We start from the raw sequence: 25,975 nt of genomic DNA on the forward strand, positions 1-25,975 counted from the left end.
GAGGGAGTACGACAAGGCTGCATATTGGCTCCTTTTCTGTTTTTGGTATACACCAATGTCCTTGAACAGTTTCTGCTAAATCAACATTTGGATTTTCCGAAAATAGAAAGGCAAACAGGTACCTCTGCTGCCTTATGCTGACGACACAGTCTTGATGGCCCTGACAGCCAATGGCCTTCAGGGGTGCCTGGACGCTGTTACTGAGTATATGTTATCATTAGATTTAAAGGTGAATTTTAAGAAATCTTTTATTATGGTTTGTGGGCCAAAATTAACGAAAACATGAAAATATACAGTTAAAGGTAAAGTTATTGACAAAGTGAATTTTATTTCCTATTTGGGGAATGTTTTTAACTTTAGCTTAAATTGGGACCAACTTATGGTATCCAGGGTACAAAACGAGTAGAGCCATTTAGGGGTTCTTTCGTTTTGCTGCCAAACTTGGCCATAAGCCTGTAGCTGAGTTGATAACTTTGTATAAATCCAAATGTTTGCCAGGGCCACTTATGGTGCCGGAGTATGGGGTTACCATAAGAGCCTGCAAATTCAAACATTAGAGAATACATTTCTAAAGAGACTTTCACTTATCCTTGATAGCTCCTCTATCTCATTTTGCCATTCTGAGGTGGGAATGGACTATATTGTAGATAGCACACATATGCCCCCCTGTTTTCTTGGGGGAAAATTTGGATTACAGAAGAACTTTCCTTCTCACGATGCATCTTAAGAGATTGTATGAATCTAGATAATGCAATGGCAGTCCCGTGGTTACGCTATGTCAAACAAACCTTTTATAAGATAGGACTAGAAAACCTTTATGACAAGCCAGTGACCATACGATCTAATATGAAAATGGTTATAAAAGATGCATATCGATCTGATTTGAGAATATCACACCGGGCTACGGAAAGATTGGACTGTTTTCCTCCAAATCGGCAACAATTTTATTTGTCTTTCGCCCGACAAGCTCATACACGTTTTTTAATGACCAGATTTCGCCTAGGCACTCTGGAGCCAATTCACAGAACTAACTTAAGATAAAATCCTAAACGTACTACTTTTGCTATTCACAGAAGTTAGGATTTTGTCTTAAGTTTGTCTTAAGACAAATTTAAGACAGACTTAAGACAGACTTAAGACAGACTTAAGACAAACTTAATACAAATTTAAGACAGACTTAAGACAGACTTAAGACAGACTTAAGATAAACTTAAGACAAAATCCTAGCTTATTTCTGTCTTAAGTCTGTCTTAAGTCTGTCTTAAGTTTGTCTTAAGACACACTTAAGACAAAATCCTAACTTCTGTGAATACCAAAAGCAGTAAGTTTAGGATTTTGTCTTAAGTTAGTTCTGTGAATCGGGCCCTCTGTACTTTCTTGTAGCTTTTCCGAATCAGGCTTGGTGATGTGAGAGACTACCCCACTGTCCGTGTAATAACTTAGCACAACAAAGTACAATGCAGATTATGCTATTTTGCACCTTATACTAAGACCCCAGGGTGCGTTTCCTTAAACCGATATTATGGTTTAAGTGTTTTTATTGATTTACAATTTTAAGATATAACCATGTACATATAGTTATCATCATATAGTTCTGTAATGTTACCACTGGTCCCAGTGACTGTAAAGCGCAACCCCAACTGTGTGTGCCCAGTTGAAAAATAGCATGTACAGGAACTAACAATTAAATGAAGAGAAAGAAAAAGGAAAAAAAAAAGGGAAAAACCCCTGGATCCCCCCTCCCTTCCCTCTGCCCCCTCCCCTTTTTGTACTCCACGTCCCTCACCCAAGCCATGCTAAATCCCCATCTACCCTATCAGCAGTCCGTAAGGCGCAACAACCGGAGATACCGGGGGCATGTGACCTCTAGAAATTCAGTAGCTAATAGCGACAGAAATGTTTGCCACAGCTCGTCATATTTGGTTCTCTCCCCTGCCATAGTGAGTGCCAGTTTCTCCATACCAAGGACATGCCACAGACAGTGCAGCCAACCTGTGAATGTTGGGGTGTTGGGGGTGCACCAGTGCATAAGTATGTTTTGTATCGCTGACCCTAGTGCAATAGCCATCTGTCTACCTCTGTGAGATTTTAATGGGCAGGCCAAAGAATTGGGGAGACCCAGTAGAACATAGGCTGGGAAGTGTGGTATCTTAGTCTCAAAGTGCTTATCCACCTCATCCAGCACCTGGGTCCAGTAAGGTTAAACGTGTTCACACACCCAAAGTAAAAGTACTAGGTTGCCCACTTGGACGCAGCCCCTCCAGCACTTCGCCTCTCAGGTGCAGTCCATTGCATGCAAGCATTCTGGAGTATTGTACCAATATGTCACAATATTCGTGAGTGTCTCCGTGAGCCCCATGTGATACACGGAAAGCCTGGCCCCATAATATATTCCCTCCCACTCTTTGTGGTTGATTGTCCTGCCCAACTCCCGCTCCCACCACTCTCTGCTGGGATTGTGCTTGTATGTGTGGTTGATCTGCAATCTCTTGTAGAGGTCGGAGATGAGTTTTTTATCTGGCGTGCAGGTGATGAGCCATCTTTCGTAAGGGGAGAAGCGCCTATCTGCCTCGGAGCGGACCTGTGTTTGAAGCGCCCAATGCCTTACTTGTAGGTATCTTAGTCTCTCTGTCTCCGGGAGCCCAAATTCCTGCCTCAACTGAGCAAACGAGTTGACCCCATCAGTGCCATAGATGTGGTACAGGAATCGGCAACCAGCCGACCTCCAACCTGCAAAAGCTGCCTTATCCATCCCAGGGTTAAAATCAGGGTTATCGGCCAACCGAGTGAGCGGAGACGGGAAGGTTGTAAGTTTGTGCTTGATGTTAGTGGCATCCCACACTTCCAGGGGGACCCGTGTGATATACGAGGCGTATAGATTAGGAGGCCTATGGGGCTTGCACAGGAAGGGAATTTCCTGCAAGGGTCACGCCGCCACCGCCTGATCCTGAAACAACCAGTGTTTTTCAGATTCCCATCTGCACCATTCCACCAGGTACTGCAAATGAGCCGCCTGGAAGTAGAGTTGGAGATCTGGGACTCCTAGCCCTCCATATTCCGGAGCAAGCGTTACCAGTGCCCGTCGCATTCGTGGTTTCCGACCACTCCAGATAAACTGGGCTAAGTTGGATTGTGTCTGTTGAATCCACCCAGCAGGCGGTCTCAGAGGTGTGGTGTGAAAAAGATAGAGGATCTGTGGTAGAATGGTCATTTTGACCGCTGCAATTTTGCATAGCCATGATAAGGGGTAGTGTTTCCACCGGCCAAGCTCTCGGCGGATCTTCCGGCGCAATATTGCATAATTAATATTAACCACTGCAGGGAGGGAGGGAGCCAGCTGGATCCCCAGGTATGGGATTGTGTCCGTCGCCCATTGGATGGGAAGCAGGGTTTGCAGATATTCCCGGGTGGGGCGTGACAAAGATAGGTCTAGGGCCATGGATTTATCAGCATTCACCTTAAATCCCACAGCTCGGGCAAAGGCGTCCAGCTCTGCTAAACAAGCCGGCACTGCGTTCCTCAGCTCAGCAAGCCATATTAACACATCATCTGCGTATAAGCTAATCGTGTGGACATAGCCCCCAAATTTGATCCCCCTGACCTCCGGATTCTGCCGCATTCTCTGAGCTAGAGGCTCCATGTAGAGGGCAAAGAGGAGGGTTGACAGCGGGCACCCCTGTCTCGTGCCTCTTTCAATATGGAATCAGGAGGATGTGTAGCCATTCACTTGGACCGTTGCTGAGGGAAACTTATAGCAATTAAGTAAATACGTGCGGAATCGTTCCCCCATCCCCACTCTTTCTAACACCTGTTCTAAATAGGGCCAGTGCACACGGTCGAATGCTTTTTCAGCATCGATGGCTAGCATCATGTATTCTCCCGGAACTTGGGTAGCTTTCTCGATAAGGTGTAAAATCCATTTAGTATTATCCGACGTTTGCCGTTCAGGGATGAACCCTGCTTGGTCCGGATCAATGAGGCCGGGCATATGGGGGCCAAGATGAGTAGCTAGAATCCCCGTGTACAGTTTAAAATCTATGTTGAGGAGGGATATTGGGCGATATGCTCTGCAACGAGATCTATCCTTCCCGGGTTTGGGGATCACCGCTATAGAGGCCTCTAAGAGATCACTTGGTATCGCCCCCTTGTCGGCAAAGGAGTTAAATAACTGGGTGAGAATCGGGGCGAGCAAGGTGCAAAACTTCTTGTAAAAAATAGTGGAGAAGCAGTCCGGACCGGGGGCTTTCCCCAGCTTGAGACGAGATATAGCGGCTATGACCTCCTCCGTCTGAATGTCTCTGTCAAGGTGGTCTGCCTGGGCCTTAGTCAGAGCTGGCAGGGTAACAGAATCCAGAAGGCCATTCCCTCGGAACTTTCTAACAAGGCCCCCGCGTAAAGAGTGGCATAAAAGTCGCAAAATGTTTCCGCTATAGCGTCATCTTCAGACACGCATGTGCTATCCACTCGGGCGATCTCCTTGACCCCGTGTCGTTGACTGACCTCCCTTAATTTATGAGCGAGGAGCCTTCCGTATCTGTCCCCTCCAGCATAGTATGCATGCTTCAATCGTAGTGCCGCAAATTCCGCCCTATCTTGATCAAGCGCTGCTAGCTGGTGGCGCACGGCTTGAAGCTGTCACCACACCCTCGTAGCTCCCGTCCTCTGGTGCATCTGCTCCACCTCTCGTGTCTGTTGTGTGAGCTCATCCGGTTGGCGCCCGCGCACCCTATTGTCAGCCACCGAGACTGCAATGAACTCCCCCCTAATGACTGCTTTCAAAGCCGCCCATTGCGTAGCAAGTGTGGTGTCTGGATTTGCGTTATGTAAAAGGTAGTCGCCAATGGAGTGCTGTATGCGTTTGACAAAATGAGTATTCCCTGGCAAGAGGATGAAAGCTACGCCAGAGGTTGCACAGCCCCAGGTCATGTAAATGCGTAAGCCCCTCGGTTGAGAGTGCCCCCGATTGTTGAGTGCGTTGGCTGGATCTGTCTTTACTGTTATCAAAGACCAGGTTCAGGTCGCCCCTAGAATGATATTACAATCCGTCGTGGCAGTGGCTTCGACAAGAGCAGAGTGCAAGAACCGTTCCTGGCCTTCATTCGGGGCATAGAGGGAAACAAAAGTGAATGTCAGCCCTCCCAAGGCGAAGCGGTATGCCAAGAGCCTCCCCTTAATCTCGGCCACCCTATGTAGAACCTCCCCCCGAAACTTCTGAGCCACTAAGATCGCCACCCCAGCAGTTTTAGTAGGGCCAAGAGAGAAGAATTGAGTGGGACATTTCTGGGACCGAAGACGGTGGCAATCTCTCGGCAGGAGGTGAGTTTTCTGTAGAAGGCAGAGGTCTGCTTGTGAATTTTGTAGATATGACAAAACTGCTCTACGCTTCACTGGGTTATTGAGACCCCGTACATTAAGGGTTAGGACCCTAAGTGTGGTGGGAGGCATGTTTGTGATCTGGTAGGATCTGGTGCGTCAAGGAGGTGACACATGTGGCGTCGCTAGCCTGTGTGGTGGTCAGCCAACTAGGGTTCGTGCGGGCGCAAGGGGTCATTCTAATTCTAGAGGAAAAGTGGATGTGGAGCACCGAAGTCCCCCCCAAAACAATCCCCCAAAAACTCAGCATAAAGAACAATCCCTAACAATAACTAAGAATCCATAGTCCATCACTCGTCAGTGATCGTTGAGAAAGCATTGGGGTATGTTCACCAACGGTGAAGAGGAAGCCCCCCTCCCGCCAACGATCTGGACATTAGTAAAACAGGCAATCAGCTACTGAATAGCAACTAAAGTCAGCCAGGGTTGGAGCTAGATAGTTCTGTCGAGAGCCGACCTCTGGCCTTTCGTGATTTCTGCAGCCGGGGTCTTCCTGGGGCGATGTCTGCAGCCCTGTTGGTGCCAACGGGGCCTGGAGTCCACAGTCTCTGCTTTGGGATCCTCCCCTCCACCCTCCTCCTCCGGGAGATCCACACCCAGTAGTTTGCAAGCTTCAGACAAAGAGCGTAGTTGGTACAGTTTGTTATCTTTGCGAAGCGTTAACCGAAATGGATGGCTCCAGCTGTAGGGGATATTGTGCTGCTGGAGGTGCATAGTGATAGACTTGAAGATTCGTCTTTTTTGCAGCGTGAGAGCGGATAAGTCCTGATACAGCACTGGCGTCTGGTCACGAAACTTCAGAGGATGCATTTGACGCGCTTTTTGGAGAATAGTTTCTTTGGTGCGATAATCCTGTACACACACTAAAATGTCTGATGGAGGAGCCGTTGGCGCTATAGGAGGCCCCACTCTATGCGCACAATCTACATGCAATTCTGCCTCCGGTGGCTTGCCCAGAATGTGATTAAAGAGCTCCCTCGTGTAGGTGAAAAGGTCTTTCGAGGCGTCATCCACTTTTACACCTCTGATCCTGATATTATGGCGACGGGGCGGTTTTCCAAGTCTTCAAGGTGGGTTTGAAGGTCAACTTGCTGATCATGGAGCCAGAGGATCTGTTGCTGTAGCGCCGAAATCTCCATGTCCCTTCCGTCACTCTTGCCCTCCAGGTCGGCGACCCGCTCTCCTATGCAATCCATGTCGCGCCGGACCTCTTTTATCTCTGAGGTGAACTCCTGCTTGAGTGTGTGGATGTCTTCCCTCAGCACGACAAACATAGATTCGAGGAATGCCTTAGTAATGGGCTCCACGCCCCCGCTGATGCCCCCCCGGAGGCACCCACATCTGTGCCGGAAGCCATTTGTCCAGCCGGCGCCTTGGCAAATAGGTCCTTGAGGGTCCTGTCTTGTCATTTCCTGGAGGTGGACATAGCCCACCCCAAATGGGCCCAAGGAACTGTGCGCGGGTCTCAGTGTCACCGTCTCCAGCTCTTTGTCGGAGGATAGTGCCAGTCGGAGCCTCCAGCTCAGGATGAGGGTCGCAGGGCACCCAAGGGGGCTGGAAGGTTGTTTGAGCTGCGCAACTCTCTCCACCGCTAGTGCCTCCCGAGGTTTACCACGCTGTCAATCAGCTACTTCGCCATAGCAGTCGCCCCAGTGCGTGGTGCCAGTGCCAGCCACCTCTCTGCCTCAAAGTGTTAGGCCCAGCTCCTCATGCCGTGGAATCACCCCGAAGGCCCCGATGACAAATCAGTCCTGCCCTCTCAGGCGGGGCCTACCTCCAGCATTGCTCAGAAATCCGGGACAACAGCCAGCCCCGTCGTTGAGTCACAACGGGGACCATTGCGTTGGGCTCCTGCACCATCCCGCAGACGTTCAATGATCAGGCCCCCCCTCCAATCAATGCAGACATCTAGTCGACAATCACACCTCCAACAGCAGCAGGTCTCTTGTGCTAATGCGCTCCCTGCAACTGGGGCATATGAAGCTCAAACTCCTCGGGCCCCTGCCGCCCCGCAAGCTCAGACCGGCCCTGTTGGAGGCGAGGCCCAGTCCAAGCTCCTCCGGGTCGGGGCATCCAGCCGCTGCCTCCCCGCACACCAGACAGTCCGACCCCCCCGAGGGTAACGCCTGCTCCTCAATGAAAGTCCCAGTGTGGGGGGGAAGGAGAAGAAGAAAGGTGGTGCAAGGCCCACTCACCAGACCCGCAGCCGCCGCTACATAGGCCCCAGCTGTGGCACAGCACACTCCTAAAATGGCGGGTCGCCTCCTTCCACGGCTCCACGTCAGAATCATGTGGCCGTCCGCTCACCTCTTCAGCGGCGGTCGCCATGCCGGCAATCCCGCCACAGCTGCCGTCTGTCTCGGAGATTACAGGGTCCCGTCTCTTGACAGTTCAGGGTCTCGCTGCTTCGCTTGGCGCTCTGGCCCCTCAGCGCGGCCCGTCACTCCAGCACGCCCGCCATTCGCCGCACGGTTTGCAATCAAGCAGCGGCCTGCGCCGGCATCGCCTATGCCCCAGATGGTCTCCGCTGACACCGGAACCGCTCCCGCCTCCTGGGGTGTGCTGCTTATGCCTAGAACAGCCCGCTGGCCCGTGCCTTTTCGATCGTTGGCGGGAGCTCGAGAGCAGTAAGTCTGCTCACTCCGCCATCTTGGCTCCTCCCCCCTTAAACCAATTTTAAATACAATTCTTCCCTGCTCCTATAAGGAGGGTTTTAATTATTTATGGTCATTATCAACTGTTTCTATCTGCAGCTCTGTGCTTAGTTTTATCAAAATAGTTTTTATAATAAGGAAACGTTATGCAATGTAAAAGTAATTTACAGGGGTCGTGTGATCAGGCCGCAGTCTGTCTTTGTCCTGTATATTCAAAATCTTGGTGTAGAAACTTTTTATTCTTATATGTATGTTTTCTTTTTTGTGTACTTTTATGATTCATTTGAATTGAATGAAGTCATCTGACTGACTGACTGAGTACAATTGAAGATATATCACGATGCAGCAATTTATTGTCCTAGAAGAGTTAAGACTACTCTACATTCGGCTCTGTTGGACTTGGCCCTTTTTGCAGGGTCATCCCTAAACTTTTTGCCTTCCTCCGGTATTTTTCCTGACCTGTTGTTGGCTGTTTTATGACTCTGGGCACCATACCACTGCTGATCAGTGCTAAGGTGCATATGCTCTCCCTATGAAAAATGTATACATTGATTGGTGTCCATGTTTGGCTTATTTGGTTTACTGTCAGACCCCAGTAAAGTGCACCAGGAGTGCCAGGGCTGGAAAATACAAATGCTGCTGGTGGGCTTGCCGCACTGGTTGTGCCACCCACAGAAGCGGCCTAGTAAAATGTGTCTAGGGTCTGCCATTGCAGAACCTGCGTGCAGTCTGGTACTGTCGCGCTGACTGCGCAAGTGCACCCACTTGCCAGTCCCTAAACCTTCCCTTAACTACATATTAGCCACCCCTCTGGTAGGCCCAAGGGCAGGGTGCATTGTAGGCATAAGGTAGGACATGCACTGATGTGTGTGGCATGTCCTAATAGTGAACTACAGCCATTTTCGTTTTTCACTATTGAAGGCTACCTGCTCTCCATAGGCCAGAATGGGCTGCTGGAGTCACTACACGCTGTAATCCCAGTGGACTCATAGAGCATGGTAGAAAGTCAAGTTTAGTATGCCTGAACTCAGAATAATAAAATACTTCTTTTAGTAAAGTTTATTTTAATATCCTGTGTTTGTAAATACTACTTTTAGAAAGTTAGTATTTACTGACCTGGCCATTTCAGTCCGCCTCTGCTGTGTGTGTGTGCTGCCTAGTTTCAGTGGGGAGCAGGGCTGGGGAATCCCAGGAGACAGGCTGGCTGCCAGGTGGTGGGTAGAGAGATTACACCAGGATGGGTGGGAGGAGTACACCTTGACTCTGAATAGACCTATGCTCTGCCACCACAAAGCCGGCGCCGCCCCCTGTGGAGCGGCTGATGTCTCTGCCCTGTGCACTGAAAGGAAAGAGCAGAGTCACCACAACAAAGTGCTCCAAAACCGGACTGAGCCAGGCCCAGACCCCCTGGAGACAAATAACAAAAGAAACTGTATAAAAGAAGGAGCCCTGCTCCTAAGAAATCAGATCCTGTTTGCGCCAAGAAGAAACTCTGCCTGAAGAGAAGGACCTGGAAAAGCTGCATGGAGGAGTACTGTCGCTAAGCCTGAGAGACTGGCCTGTGGTGGGTGCCTTGCTGCTGGAAGGAGAGGAAAAGACTGGAAGAGACTTTTAAATCCACTTGTGCTTTACAAACAATCTCCAAGGGCTCGCTGGTGAACTTGCCCCCTGAACTGCACCCCAGGAACAGTGGGCGCTACCTTTTCCCCCGGAAGAAGAGAGCTGCTGGAGGTGATTCCGCAAACGCTGACCCCAGAGAACCTTGTGCCCCTCATCTCACTGAGCACCGCGACGTCTGCCACCGGGGCTGCTGTGAGCACAGTAAAGGCCTGCCTACCTGGCCTGAGCACAGCAAGAAACTGCCCCCCGAGCCGTAGCTCGCAAAGTAAGGAAGAGACTGACAAGGCTCCAAGGGCCGAGCCTCTGCGACCCCTGGCCGTGGAGATCCATGCAAGGACCTGAGATGCACCGTTCACCATCTGAGTGAAGCCGATCGCGCTGCAACGCGCTAGAAATCACCCCCGTGCTGCCCCTCCTGCTTTCAACCTCGTTGTGTGCCTGGGAACGTCCTGAAGCGCCCCACGAAGCATCGCCGCCCACGGACCACGAGGGACGACAACGCGACGTGGGACACTCCTCTGTGGACTCCTGAAGCCGCCACGAACATTGCCCCCAACGAACCAGGTACTGTGTGCTGAAGCGCCCCTGTACGAAGCTTCCTTCGCTTTGTGCGGGCTTTGTACGGTGTCAGCGTCGCACTACACTGTTCACGAGTGAGGCGCAAGCTTCAGAAAAGCCCGTTCCCCGTCAAACCCCTAGGCGTTGCTCACGCGTGAAGCGTGAGGTTCGGCAAGAGGCGTATCGGACTTGTACGACGCGTACCTACGAGGGGACGGTCCGTACAGCTTCAGTCCAGTGTATGCGTACTCACGCGAGAAGCGTGGGAAATGGCACGACGGGTCCAAACAGCGGTACAAAGCGTACCGGAGGCGCTACGAAGCGCACGGACCCCCAAGGAAGTATATTTTGAGCAGAAAATTGCCATTTTGATAACTGTGGACTGCCTAAAAGTAATACAAGTAACTGGAACCTTATTTAAGTGAAGATCTGTATTTTGGAAAGCCTGCTTAAAGAAATCTTTGATATAAAGAACTTTATTTTTACATAAATACAGCCTTGTGTCTCTGTGTGGTGGGTTGGTGGTTATTGTGTGGGACATCGTGAATGCTTAACCTAATGCCCTCTGGAATCTAGCCTGACTGCTCGCGCCACGTTACCTAGAGGGTGAGCAGGGGTTATTTTCACAGAGTAATCCTTCGCCCTGACTTAGAGGAGAGGGTCCCTGCTTTTCGCAAGTGCATACCTGTGCCAACCAGAGACCCCGGATTCTAACAGGCTCTATGATCTTTATGGTGGTTGACGGTTCGTTCTGGAGTTTAGAAATGTGTCCTTCCATATCCAGGCTCTGCTCAGCATAAATCTTTATATTCTAAACCAGTTTATGTTTATAACCATTACCAGAAGCTCCCGACCCCTGTTACAGGATCTTTACAGACTTGATAAGGATATTCTGAGATAATAGCAAATTGTCCAAAAAAATGCCTCATTGTTGTCCTTTCCTCAAATTATCAACATCTGAAAATATGGCTCAATGTTTGTTGACTGATATTTTTTGACTTCATATATATTAACAAACAATTATTTCCAATGGAGGGAATGAGTATCTTTTGCACCTTTGGCGAACATCATGAAAAGCATTCGGTGTTATCCAGACAAGATCTTTCTCCTGGTTACCACCCTCAATCAAATGAGCAAATGGAAGGAACAAATCAAAGTCTTCAGCAATATCTGGAATACCACTGTCATGTTTCCCAAGGTATCTGGGCCTCCTACTTGTCAGCTGCAGACGCTTTTGGAACAATGCATCACATGCTCGTGCCAGGATTTTGCTGCAAGGTAGGAGCAGGACTTTCTTCCCGTTCTGATCTTGTAGATACGTGGGATAGTGGCCAGGGAGAGGTCAGCTGATCGGAGGTGTCTCTTGGGTGCGTGGAAGGAGAGGCGGTCATTTAGGTATGCTGGTCCGATGTTGTGGAGGGCTTTGAAAGCATGGATAAGGTTTACCTTTCTTTCTGTCGATCATATGGTTCCTGCAGCTATAGATTATTTTAATCAGTTGCAGAAGCATGGACAGCTTGCATGATTCAAAGATCATTGTGAAGGAATATGCTGACAACTAGAGTTCAAGTTCCTGGAAAGAAGGTGTGGTTAACTCATACTTGGAAGATTCACACTGTAATACATTTATTTCAAATGAATCAACATGTTCCTGACCCACATCTTTGGCCTCTGTCTGAGCCTTCTCCAGAGTATGAGGTTCAATTAATTTGTGATTCTTGGAAATGTCATGTTTCACTCTGAGTGAAAGGGGTGAACAATGAGGGCTCGCCTGATGCCCTGCCTTGTGGCTGGCGCTGACCCGGAAATAAACCAAAAGCCCCTTTTGGTTTTTCAGGCTTTCGGGAAAAGGTCGCAAGAAAAGAAGGCGTGGCATGAGGGGGCAACCAGCAGTCCTGCCTGATTGGTAAAACAAATCAGAGGGAGGAGGAGTCTCTCCAATATGGCGCATCAACGGCCCTTTAATTCCAGCTCAGGAGACCAGAGGGGTGTGGCTGCCGAGGATTACACAGGGCAGGAGACAACACTAGACGGGCGACCTTCACAGAACCCAGGAGAGCCGAGATGCAATAGGGTCGCCGGCAGGACGCTTCGCCCAGCCACTCTTCAGGAGGAGGGTGGTTCGCCCTGGCATGTGACCAGCTGCTGTTCGGGCACAGGCAGAGAGGGGGCAATGCCAGGGTCTAACTGGGGCTCGTGATAAAACGGACCTCGCAAACTTAAACAGTACAAATTAAAGTATATTAAATATTTACTGAGGGGGAGATATGCGAGCATTACAAACTCTAATGTTTATTGATTTCACTTCCTGCATGACAATACTTCACTCCCTAAACCCGCAAGTCTCGTAAGACCGGGAAGCGCTTCAAATATAATATGGCCCTTCTGAGACACTCCGGCTTGAAGCACAGCCACTTAACAACCTGCTTCGGAACTCGGCCTGATTGTACAAGGAGGTGGGTCTTGAAACTGAAGGGACCGCGTATTTCAAACCAAAGACAGGGTGAGAGCTAAAAGAAGAGGAAATCTTATTTTCACATTTCTGTTTACTTTTCTTACTTTATTTTGGGCACTATCTTTTTATTTCGTTGTCAAGGCTAGAGAGACCCCTCACCCCTCACCCCAACAAACATCACAAAAGGTTGTATATAAAGAGAAAGAAGGGCACATTTATTAAACCTTAATCTGGGAGAAAAATCACAAGAAACGTACCTGCTGCTTGTTTCCTTGTTCTAAGGGAGACAGTGGATGAGGCCTCCAGCCATCCTAGAGGGAAGAGAAGATTAGAGTCTCACAACAAGCTAAATGTAATTATACAAATAAACCCCTATGTTCAAAACCCACTTATCTTGAGTTGCCAATCGCAGGGCAAGCGACACACTCCTATTTTTGATCCACTTGAAAGGACATCCTTCCAGTGAACGTTACTCCCTTCCACTTTGATGGATGTGGGAAAGAGATCCTTTTTGGCCTGATCACTCCCTTTGTCTGCTGGGTACTGGCGGTAACTAATTCTGGTTGTGCCCCTGGCTCTGATTACCAGACTCAGGGCCAGTGATCTGCATTCCAGGCTATGCACATTAGCTGCAATTTTAATTGGTACTGACCGCCTAGCTGTATGTCCCTGGTATATAATAGGACATGTCCAGGCCCAGTAGACTTAAAACACTTCAGCGTGTAGTATTATGGTGCCTGCTGTCATTTGCAAAGGCAGCACTACCATTCAGGCTGCCTGTAACCTAAATGTATGCCAAATTCAACTTTGGGTTTAGAGGTAGTTCCAAAGTCTCAAACTACCTTATATTTACATATACTTCACCCCTGAAGTCTCCCCTAGGTGCCCCAGGAGTAGGTTGCCTTATAATTATAAGCAAGGGACGATAACATATGTTTTATAAGCCCTGGTGAGGGGTAAACTGCTAATTGTGTTTTTCTTATTGTAGTGAATAGCTCAATAGGGTAACATTATGATAAAACCAACGACTTGTCACTGTTAGATTTATAATAAACATTACAGAAAATAAGTTATTAAACCTTCTTTTCTGTGAGCCAAAATCCAGCCTTTCAGCTGCTCTCTCCTGATTGGCCAGTCTTTGCCAAGCCTGGCCAGCATGCTCTAATGAGAAGTTAAAAGCCCTGCTAGAAAGACAATGGGTCCCTGTGGGTAGAGAAGTACAAGCTGCAGAACAGAGAACAGGAAGGGGGTGGAGTGCACAAACTGGTCTTCAAAGGGAGAATGACTGTTCGGGAAAGCCCCACATCCCGTCGCGCCAGCCACGCAGGAGCCCCTGTATTTAGCTTAAGGAGAGGGTTTGAAGGGGAGAGGTTAGGAAACGTAGCCACAACAGTAGGCTGGGTTAGCCTGATTCAGCTCCTCTGGACAGACTATTTTCCATTGTGGATTTTGAGTGAATAGTGCTTTGTGGGTCAAGAATATGCCACACATGGGTGGTACCCTACATCACTTTGGCCCCTGCTTAAAGCCCAGAAACTGTGAACAAATATGAGAGAGCTGTATAGCTCCTCAGATCTTCTGCCTGAAGAGAAAATAAGAAGAAGGACTGCCCTGCTCTCTCCCTGGCCTTCACCAACAGGACTACATCCACAAGAACTGCACCTGCTGCACACTGTGGGACTCAGCACTAGATGGACTTGTCCTGACTCTGAAATTCTAATGAGTGGACTTCCTGCAAGCTACTGGTTAATAGAGACCACCTTCATCATCTCCAACCAGAGTCCCTCCCTATCCAAAGGTGCATCCAGTGGACTACTAAGGATTTGGCCAGGTGCATTGTCACAATTGTAGTCCAGACATCCCAAGGGCCATCTAGGAAATTCCAAACAATTGGATTTGTGTGTTGGACACGTTGAACACTCAAGTAGAACTTCTGAAAGAAGATCCAAAAGTTTGATGAAGTTTTGAGAACTTTTGTGAAAAAGCTCCATAAGGTGACTGACTCGATGTCGTGAATCAAGCCGGCGAATGTCTACTGCCACTCAGCCTCAATTTCTGGTTCATCCTGCTGGAACCTAAGGAGCTCCAGAGATCCAGGGCTTCACCGAGGCCTTACAAAAAGCCAAGCTGGCGACATCCACCCAAATCCAGCCGGTTGAAGTTCCTTGCTCAATGTCGAGGGGAAAAGCTCAAGAAAAGTTTCTAAGTTCACAGGCAAAGTTTTGACCGAGGCCGCCTTCCACTTAGTGTATTCGACCAGGGCTCCATCACGTTCAGCCTCAAACTTTGACTTTGTCCCGGTCAAGTGCGACCAGATGTCCCAAAGTGCACTATATGTTTTAAGCACTAGAAAGGGTTTACTCTTTGAAAATTCATATTTACGGTTCCCTATCTTAGATATTTGTTTTTTTCATGTATATTTATTCATACAAATATAATCTATTTCTATAAATTGGTGTTGGATTTTTATAGTGTTTTGTGTCTTACTTGATTAATGTATTTCTGTTCTTAAATGGTTTACACACCTGTCTTCTAAGTTAAGCCTGCCTGCTCGCAGTCAGCTACCAAAGGTTGAGCAAGAGGTTCATTTTTGAACTGGTTTTGCATCACTCTTATACCATGCAAGGGGGTGCAATAGTGATGGAAAAAAGGGAGATTTCTCAAACCAAGATACACTAACTTGTGCAGTGCAGTACAGTTCAGCAAGGTGGCCTGTTGCAATGCGCTGGGGGGAGCAAATTATAAATATAGTCCAATGTATTTAACCTCGAGGCAGCGAGCATATAATCACAGTGTAGTTGAGAGCTTGCCAGCTGACAACACACAGTTCAGTCCTCAGAAGGTAAAATAAACGTGGTTAATTTCTTTCCTATGATCGGAAAACTAACGGTGCTAGGGAGCGTAACTATCGTCAACAGCTATTCAGATTGGTTGCCAAAAAGCCAATTGGATTGGTTGGAAAGTAAAGATGACTCTAAATGTTTTAGAGAATTTGGATTGTTGATTCACTCAGGGTTGCTTCTTTGTTAAGACCTTTCTGATTGGCTGCTGGCCCTTGCACATGGGCTGCCTGTGATTGGATAGATGAAATGGGACTATTCCCTACTATTGCAGCAGTCCCTGGATTGCAGAGAGATTCCTTCCATGACTTTCCTGTCATCTGAAATGTGCCAGAGTAGGCCTATTTTCTAGGTTGTTCACATCTGCATACTATAGACAGACACTGACGCATTTTGCTCAGCCTATCCTAGAACTAGACAGAAAATTAAAAGTGAAGCTGCACTAGACTTGAAAGCAAACTTATTATGACATACAAACAAATACCTCTCCTATATACAGCCGTTTTTTATTGTTTCTATCCTTATTTTTCAAAGTGGTAAATTTTATGTGGATTTCGGGGTGAAAAAGCAATAATTTTGTTCTATGTTATGCACTCTTTAGGGCTACTTTGCCTCTTGTTGTGAATGGCCTGGTCTTCATCTACGCCGTTGAGGAGATTAACAGAAACCCTACTCTCTTACCAAACCTCACGCTGGGGTACCATTTATTTGACTCCTGTGCTAGTGAGATAAAAGCTCTTCAAAGCATCTTGAGCATCATGTCCCAGCAAAGTGAGCCAGTTCCAAACTACAGGTGTGGGAGCAAAGGTGCCCTCGTCGGTTTCATCGGAGACACGTTCTCATCAACGACCCACTCCATGGCCCAACTTCTGGCACTCTACAAGTACCCGCAGGTAGGAGGATGCTTTACTTTACCTCTTTTAATATGTTTTTTTTTGGATGACTATACAAGCTTTTCGATATGAGGAGCAGTGGCGGTTGGTAAGGAATGGGGTGCTGGGTGAGGGGTAGAAAAAAATATGTGCACTTACCTCTGCATGGCCATCTTCTCTCTTTCGTCGTCTCTCCTCCGTTTCTCTTCCTGACTCCCAGAAGCAGAAAGAACATGGACTCCTCTAAGCCAGTCTTGATGCTGATGTCACCAGCATGACAGCAGTGCCGTGATTGGTGTCAACAGCCTGGTTCGGCGCTCAGGCAGGGAGTGGGAGCCTGTGAATGTTCTCCACCCAGGCTATGCAATACAGCCATATGGAGAACATGCTAAGTGCGCATGACTGTTTTGCCTGCCCAAAACTGCCAGCCAAACCGTCATACTCACTTAAGTGCACATATTTCCTCCTCCCCCTGCTCTGACAGCCCAGTCCTACGCCCCTAACCTGGCTCGCACTGAGGAATAAAATGAAATGAACATTGTGTTATTATCATTTTATTTTTCCTTTTCTGCACCGCTGAGAAGCCTTAGCGGAGAAACATCCGCTGATGAGGAGGGAGTCGAACCTCACCTGCCACAGACATCAGAGCTTTGATATTTGCATATGAAATTATGGTCAAGATGCAAAACCTGCCAAGATACTGAGAAGAATCCAATTAGACAAACCTATCTCCTGTAACCTTGGGCCGGATTCAGCAAATTCACCAAGTTCTGCTGCTCGTCTTGAAGATCCTGTTTCATCGAAAGGGCCATATTGCAGGGGCGCATTTGGAAGTGGAGATCAGAGTACATCCGATTGACCTTTGTGTAGATACCTAGGGCCCGATTCACAGAACTAACTTAAGACAAAATCCTAAACTTACTACCATTTTCGTATTCACAGAGGCACTTACTCATTTTGGTATTCACAGAAGACACTTACTCACTTCGGTATTCACAGAAGTTAGGAGTCCTAACTTTAGGACTCCTAAATGCCTTCTGTGAATACCGAAAGTCTTAAAATTAGGATTTTTCTCAGTTTAGGAGTCCTAAAGTTAGGACTCCTAACTTTACTACTACTAAACTGTAACGCCCTGAACGTCTCAGGATCGTTTAACAGACACGACAATGAGGACGCAACCACTTGTGAAGGGTTAGTTCTTTTAATGAAGGCAAATAAAATACAAAGAACAAACAAAAGTTATAGTCACTGGAATCCTCCAGGCTAAGTACGTTACCAGCCCACAGCACGGATGGTCCTAACCGTCCTCTGCATATACGCCGATCCCGGCGTATGCCAACAGAGGGCAGAAATGAAATGGCCGACAATGCCAATCGGTAGGCTGTGAGGGGCACGAAGAGTGTTGGGGAGAATCGAGGAGTCAGGGAAACACCCAGCCGGGGTCTCTACCTGAAGGGAGCAGCCGCTCAACCTCTTCCTCAGACTGCACCGGGACGCGGAGTCACCTCCTGGTGATGCGTCACCGATACCCCAATCACAAGCAAGAAGACTGAACCGAGAGCAGCCGCTCGATCGATCCTGTGGACTTCCGAGTCTGTAACGCGGCAAACACCTCCTGGTGTGCGTTACAGCTGGCAGTCCCTGTGTCTCTGGTCGGGCTGGGAGTTACGACTCCAACCAGCAAAAGCGCCACTGCGCTTGGACTCAGCCGAGTCAAAAAGCGAAGCTCAATGGTTGACCGGTAGAGCTTCCGGGTCCTTCACAGGTGACGATGGGGCAAGACACGGCCCAGGGAGTAACGACTCAACCTACCTCCGTTCTTGCCTTACTGGAGCACCACTCCGGAACACTGCTCTTCACGAAGCAGGTACGTCGGTGTAAACACAATATCCGACAGCCTTGTACCTCCCGGTTCCTCCCTTTATAGGGCGTGTTTTCCTTGAGTTATGTAACAGCTCTCCTGTTTACATAAGGGCGTGTTTCCCTTGAGTTATGTAACAGCTCTCCTGTTTACATAAGGGCGTGTTTCCCTTGAGTTATGTAACAGCTCTCCTGTTTACATAAGGGCGTGTTTCCCTTGAGTTATGTAACAGCTCTCCTGTTTACATAACCTCTCAACCGCTAAGCATCCTGGGAGATGTAGTTCGTTTTCGCTGGTTACCGTTTTCCTCCCCTCGTATGACAGGAATTCTTGACAGTACATCCTCCCTCTCAGCGGCTCCCCACGGGTCCAGCGCTGGCAGGAAAACGCCGATGGAACAAGGAGACCAAGCGCGGAGCATGAACCCCTTCAGCCGGTTCCCATGAATGCTCCTCCGGGCCATAGCCTTTCCACGCAACCAGGTACCACAGCTTCCCCCTGCGCCATTTGGACGCCCGTATGCCCGACACTTCATACTCCACCTCCGACTCCACGCATACCGGCCTAGGTGTCCCAGACGGCTTGGAGGGTGCTGGTTTGAGCAATGATACATGAAAGACAGGGTGTATCCGCAATGACTGGGGCAAGCACACCTTCACATTCACGGGACCCATACACTTGGTAATTCGATAGGGGCCCATGTACTTGGGATGGAACACACTGTTCTTTCGAAACCTCATGTTTCTTGTGGATATCCAGACGTAGTCTCCAGTGCGGTACAGTGGCCCGGGCCTTCTCTTCCTATCTGCCGCAGCCTTGTATCTTCTCTTGGCCTCTATTAGGACAGCCCTTGAGCGCATCAACGTGTCTTTTATGTGTGCCACCCTGTCCGCTGTGGCGGGAATCCTGTCCTCTCTGAACGGATGTAGAAATGGCAAGAACCTGGGATGTTGGCCATAGTTGCTATAGAACGGAGATGACTGTGTGGAGCTGTGAGTGGCGTTGTTATAGGCTATCTCTGCAACCCATAGCAAGTCGACCCATTCTTCCCTGCCCTGGTCCACAAAACATCGCAGATACTGTTTGAGCGTTTGGTTCAGGCGCTCGGTTTGGCCGTCCGTTTGAGGGTGGTAGCTGGTGGACAGGGCGGTCTTAACATGCAGCGCAGTGCACCAAGTCTTCCAGAATTGCGCAGTAAACTGCGACCCCCGGTCCGACACGATCACCCCAGGTAATCCATGCAGTCGTACCACATTCTTTAGGAGTAGTGACGCCAATTCCCCGGCCGTAGGGACTCTCTTGCAGGGGATGAAGTGCCCCATTTTCGTCAAGTAATCCACCACCACCAGTATTGCCGTCATCCCCTGGTCTACCGGTAGGCCCACCACGAAGTCCAGTGATATGCTATCCCATGGTCTATCCGGGGTCGGAAGTGGATGTAAGAGCCCTTGGGTTCGGCCATGGTCGGCCTTCATGGTAGCACACGTAGGACACTCCTGTCCCCACCTCCTGACATCCACTCTCATGGTTGGCCACCAGAAATGCCGTCCCATGCTAGCCACCGTTTTTTCAAAGCCCAAATGACCTGCGCATGGAGAGTCATGGCACCAGATGAATGCTTGTTTCCTTAGCCTAGGCGTGGGTATCAATAGGCACCTGCCCTTCAGGGGTATCCCGTCCTTCAGCTGCCATTCTCTGTGACTGAGGAGCCACCTCCGCCATGCGAATGACCTGATCCCTCTCTTTATTCCCCTCAGGAAAGTATCCGGTTGGATAACCCCCAATACCATCCTCGGGGAAATGATGGAACGCTCGGTTGCAGGCAATGGTTCCTTAACTGCAGATTGACGGGACAGGGCGTCCGCCTTCCGGTTTTCCGTCCCCGGCCGATATGTGATGCGGAAGTTGAACCCCGCAAAGAAGATCATCCACCGCAGCTGCCTGGGAGAAAGGTGTCTAGTGGCCGTCATGAACTGTAGGTTCCGATGGTCCGTGTACACCGATACCACATGTCTTGCCCCCATCAACCAATGCCTCCATTCGGTGAAGGCGTCCTTGATTGCGAGAAGCTCCGTCTCCGCAATATGGTAGTTGCGTTCGGCGTCGTTGAGTTTGCGGGACATGTACGCAACGGGATGAAGCACCCCTGTGTCGTGGTTGCGTTGGGACAAGATAGCCCCCAGCGCCACATCCGACGCGTCCGCTTCCACCACGTAGGGGAGATCCGGATCGGGGTGAGCCAACACCGGCGCCATACCAAAGGCGCTTTTCAGGGCCTCAAAGGCTTTGTTCGCTTCAGGGGACCAGACAAACTCCTTGGACTTCCTCAGTAGCTGTGTGATTGGGGCCACCACTCCTGAAAATCCATCTATAAACCGCCTGTAAAAGTTGGCGAAGCCAATGAAACTTTGGACGTCCTTCACGCTTTGGGGCACCGGCCATTCTTTCACCGCCTTGATCTTTCGTTCTGCCATCTCCTGTCCCTCTGGACTCAGCATCACTCCGAGGAATTCCACGGATGGGACGTGGAAGTCACACTTGCTGAGTTTACAAAACAGCATGTTTTCCCTCAGCTTTTGGAGCACAGCTTTGACGTGGTGTACGTGCTCCTCCACACTGGACGAATAGATGAGGATGTCGTCGATATATACGACCACGTAGATATCCAACTCCTCTCTGAATACCTCATTCAAAAAGTACTGAAAGGCTGCCGGGGCGTTGCACAGACCGAACGGCATGACGAGGTACTCAAAAAGGCCGAACCTGGTCTTAAAGGCGGTCTTCCACTCGTCTCCGTCCCTCATGCGCACCAGATGGTATGCCCCTTTCAAATCCAACTTGGTGTAGATACGAGCTTTCTTGACCTGTTCCAGAAGTACACTGATGAGAGGCAAGGGGTACCGATTTTTTATGGTTATCGCATTCAATGCCCTAAAGTCCACACAGGCTCTCAGCTCCCCATTAGCCTTCGGGATGAAGAAGAGTGGCGAGGCGGCCGGAGACTTGGACGGGCGGATGAATCCTAGCTTGAGGAGTTTATCCAGGTACCCCCGGAGATGCACGTTTTCAGGCTCCGTCAGGGCATACAGCCTGCCGCTGGGAACGCTGGCCCCTGGCACCAGGTCGATCTGGCAGTCAAACTGTCTATGTGGTGGTAGCACTTCCGCCTTCACCTCATCAAATACATCCTCAAAACAGTGATAAGCCTGGGGGAGAGCCACATCTTTTTCTGCCGCTGTAGCCACCGTCTGACTCCCGCTCTCATCTGCGTCAAGGGATTCCGTTCTTATTCCACAATGCAGGATGCAATACGGTGACGTCATTTCGATGCGATGTGTTGGCCAATCCACAAAGGGGTTGTGTTTCTGTAGCCACGGCAATCCCAATATGACGCCATATTGGGGAGCTCGGATGATGTTAAAATCGATTTGTTCCAAATGGTTCCTCCCATATCTCATCGGAAGGACCCCCGTGTGCTGTCCGATGGGCCCCGTCACCAATCGCCTTCCGTCTACCGCATAGACGTCTTCGGGTACTGCTTTGGGAAGAAGCACTAGCCCTAGCCTGCATGCCTCGTTGTGGTCCATAAACATGCCAGTGGCCCCTGAATCCACCATGGCCACAACGGGTATCCACTGGTCATGCACTCCCACGTGCACCGTGATAAACAGGTGTCGTTGTCCCTTAGTGACCGAGTTGGAAAGTGAAGGGATGGATGAGTGACTCCGAGATGCCCCTTCTCTGGTCTTGGAGTCCTCTAGTTTTCCGCCGGTATGTCCACCACGGCTGTTACCGACCGGTTGGCCCGATAACGTGACGTCTTCGGTTTGGCAGGGCATTCACGTACGTAGTGGCCTTTTTTGCCACAATATAGGCACAATCCTTGTTTACGGCGTGACTCTTTCTCCGTGGCTGTGAGGCTCGCTCGTATTGCGCTGATGTCCATGGGTTCTCCCTTGGATGCGGTGGAAGTTTCAGGACTTCCCACCGTCACATAGGATGGAAGGGATTTTCCTTTTCTCCCATGATCCCCCTTTCTTTCACTTAGCCTATGTTCCAGCCGTAATACCAGGTTGATAAGGCCCTCACATGTCTTGGGTTGAGGGTCAATATGAGCCACGGCGTCCTTGAGCTCATTGCACAGCCCTTGATGGAAGAGCGCCGTCTGTTTAGCAACAGGCCACTTGGTTTCCGCAACCAGCCTTCGGAACGCGTTGAGATACTGCACCAGGTCGTTGGATCCCTGTCTTAACTCAAGCATTTCACGGTCCGCCGTGTACGAGTCAGCCCTTCTGTCGAATACCTTCAGGAATTCCTCGCGAAAAGCACCCCAATCACATAAGAGGGGGTCGTCCCTGCTCACCAGAGGTACGGCCCATTGTGCCGCGTTTCCAGCCAAATAGGATATAAGGAAAGCCACACGAGCCTGACTCGTGGGGAACGCCTTTGGTTTGCACGATAAATGTAGCGCCACTTGTGTGAGGAATACCTGCACTGTGTTAGGATCCCCACTGTACCTCTCTGGTGTTGCCAAGGGGATGGCTACCGGCATTTCCACTACTACCGCAGGGGTCTGGTTCGTGAGGGAGGTGCTGGGCGTGAGCGGGTCCAATTGGATAGCATCCAGTCTGGCTTTTACATCGGCTGCTTCTTGCCTAGAGGCAGCCACTTCAACTTGCATGGCCGCTAAAGCAGCCAGCACATCATCAAGGGTTGCCATGTCTGTTATCGACCGGGAGACAGTTAGTGTTATTAAGGTCGGATATTTTGTAACGCCCTGAACGTCTCAGGATCGTTTAACAGACACGACAATGAGGACGCAACCACTTGTGAAGGGTTAGTTCTTTTAATGAAGGCAAATAAAATACAAAGAACAAACAAAAGTTATAGTCACTGGAATCCTCCAGGCTAAGTACGTTACCAGCCCACAGCACGGATGGTCCTAACCGTCCTCTGCATATACGCCGATCCCGGCGTATGCCAACAGAGGGCAGAAATGAAATGGCCGACAATGCCAATCGGTAGGCTGTGAGGGGCACGAAGAGTGTTGGGGAGAATCGAGGAGTCAGGGAAACACCCAGCCGGGGTCTCTACCTGAAGGGAGCAGCCGCTCAACCTCTTCCTCAGACTGCACCGGGACGCGGAGTCACCTCCTGGTGATGCGTCACCGATACCCCAATCACAAGCAAGAAGACTGAACCGAGAGCAGCCGCTCGATCGATCCTGTGGACTTCCGAGTCTGTAACGCGGCAAACACCTCCTGGTGTGCGTTACAGCTGGCAGTCCCTGTGTCTCTGGTCGGGCTGGGAGTTACGACTCCAACCAGCAAAAGCGCCACTGCGCTTGGACTCAGCCGAGTCAAAAAGCGAAGCTCAATGGTTGACCGGTAGAGCTTCCGGGTCCTTCACAGGTGACGATGGGGCAAGACACGGCCCAGGGAGTAACGACTCAACCTACCTCCGTTCTTGCCTTACTGGAGCACCACTCCGGAACACTGCTCTTCACGAAGCAGGTACGTCGGTGTAAACACAATATCCGACAGCCTTGTACCTCCCGGTTCCTCCCTTTATAGGGCGTGTTTTCCTTGAGTTATGTAACAGCTCTCCTGTTTACATAAGGGCGTGTTTCCCTTGAGTTATGTAACAGCTCTCCTGTTTACATAAGGGCGTGTTTCCCTTGAGTTATGTAACAGCTCTCCTGTTTACATAAGGGCGTGTTTCCCTTGAGTTATGTAACAGCTCTCCTGTTTACATAACCTCTCAACCGCTAAGCATCCTGGGAGATGTAGTTCGTTTTCGCTGGTTACCGTTTTCCTCCCCTCGTATGACAGGAATTCTTGACATAAACTGAGAAAAATCCTAATTTTAAGGCTTTCGGGAGTCACAGAAGGCATTTAGGAGTCCTAAAGTTAGGAGTCCTAACTTTAGGACTACTAAATTGAGAAAAATCCTTATTTTAAGACTTTCGGTATTCACAGAAGGCATTTAGGAGTCCTAAAGTTAGGAGTCCTAACTATACTACTACTAAACTGAGAAAAATACTAATTTTAAGGCTTTCGGGAGTCACAGAAGGCATTTAGGAGTCCTAAAGTTAGGAGTCCTAACTACTGTGAATACCGAAATGAGTAAGTGCCTTCTGTGAATACCAAAATGAGTAAGTGCCTTCTGTGAATACCAAAATGGTAGTAAGTTTAGGATTTTGTCTTAAGTTAGTTCTGTGAATCGGGCCCCTAGAGTGAAGCGAGTTAGTAACAATTTACAAGTGTGTGTGTGTGCGTGTGTGTCTGTGTATGTGTGTGTGTGCGTGCGTGCATGCATGTGGGTGCGTGCGTCTGTGTGTGTGTGTGCGTGCACACGTGTGTGTGTGTGTGTGTGTGTGCGTGCGTGTGTATGCCAGGGCATATGGGTGTCAGTGTATTTGCTTGTGCGTGTAGTGTGTGTGGGTGTCTGCCAGCGTCTGTCTAGGTAGCATTACATCCGTAACAGGCTCTTTTATAGAGCCTTGAAAAAATAATACACACCATGATGTTTTCTGTAACATTGCAACAAAAAGAGAAATTTAATTCACTTTTTAGACTGATTAAAAGATGCCTTTCCTAAAGGAGTTGAAAAGAATTTTGGGCTATTTTTAAAAACTGCACACATTTTCACACATTAGGCACTTTTTAAGAAGGAAGGAGTATAAATGTATCCAGCGCGAATTTTAAAACTGCAAGGCCTTATTGTTTTTTCATCAAAAAGCTGCCTTGAATTAAATATTATACCATGTGTACTTGTAAAGTTCACATTCACCCACACAGGTATCTTGGTGCTGAATAACAGATGTTTATTGTTACCCAACTGTATGCTACTCATTTTATCAACCTCAGAAAGATGAAAGGCAGAGTGGACCCGCGGGGAGGTGAACCTGTGACCATGAGATCGAACACAGGCCCCTGCAGTGGACGCATGAGTCCACTGAGCAACCAGACCCGGCTACGATGACCTCATTGGTCACAAAAAATGAAAAGAGCAAAACCATTTTTTTTCTTAACACACAAAAGGCTGACATGTTTTTATGTTTTTGCTTTCATTTTAGAGTTCTATGTAGGGGAACTAGAGCAGAGACATTGGGTATCAGAGCACTTTACACCAGCACCAGTTTCGTTACATGAGGACTCATTCATTTTTGTGAGGCATGGGGAGATTAAGTGATTTGCCCAGAATCACAGGATGTTGAGCGTCGTTGCAGAGACTCGAACCCGGTTCCCCGGCTTCGAGGTCGACCGCTCTAGCCGTAAGGCTACATCCTCTGGTTCAACTTTAAAAATGGTCGGTCTATTTTTAAAAGCTCCCTTGGATGACCTCATTGCTCAGAAAACAAAATGAGCAGTAACTTTTTTTTTTTAGCACAAAATAAACAGGAAAACTGTTTCTACTTTCTGTTTTGATTGTGTTCAATTAACTATCTTGTTTTTTATTTTTGCGGACATGACATGCGCATGTGATACTATTCTTGATGCTGATTCTTTTAACATTCTTGGCCAATCTGAAAAATGCAAAACTATTGAAGAGTTGACCCCACAATAAAAGTGCTTAATAGTCAGATTCTCCTTTTCTTTCCTCTGCTTAGGTTGCAATTGATATATTTATATATCTGTGTATAATCCCTTTCTGTATGTACCAGTACACATCACTCCGGAGGATCATTGTTACAACGAAAAAGACATTTCCAGACACCATGACAGAGATTGAGAGGTTTCT

General features: G+C 48.8%; 1 protein-coding gene across 2 annotated transcripts in view; it reads left to right on the forward strand.

The window, feature by feature from the left end:
- The first annotated feature begins 16,107 nt into the window (after positions 1-16,107).
- Positions 16,108-25,975, forward strand: part of LOC146863556 (extracellular calcium-sensing receptor-like) — a 67,492-nt gene continuing 57,624 nt past the window's right edge. The window contains exon 1 of one of the 2 annotated variants that reach the window (XM_085643021.1): positions 16,108-16,393. In XM_085643021.1, the coding sequence (XP_085499147.1) occupies positions 16,259-16,393 (135 nt within the window). In that variant the 5' untranslated portion in view covers positions 16,108-16,258. The remainder of the gene's footprint in view (positions 16,394-25,975) is intronic. The other variant, XR_014978280.1, reaches the window with a different exon arrangement.

Source organism: Triturus cristatus, chromosome 2_2 (genome assembly GCF_964204655.1).
Source record: "Triturus cristatus chromosome 2_2, aTriCri1.1, whole genome shotgun sequence".
NCBI classification, from domain to species: Eukaryota; Metazoa; Chordata; class Amphibia; order Caudata; family Salamandridae; genus Triturus; species Triturus cristatus.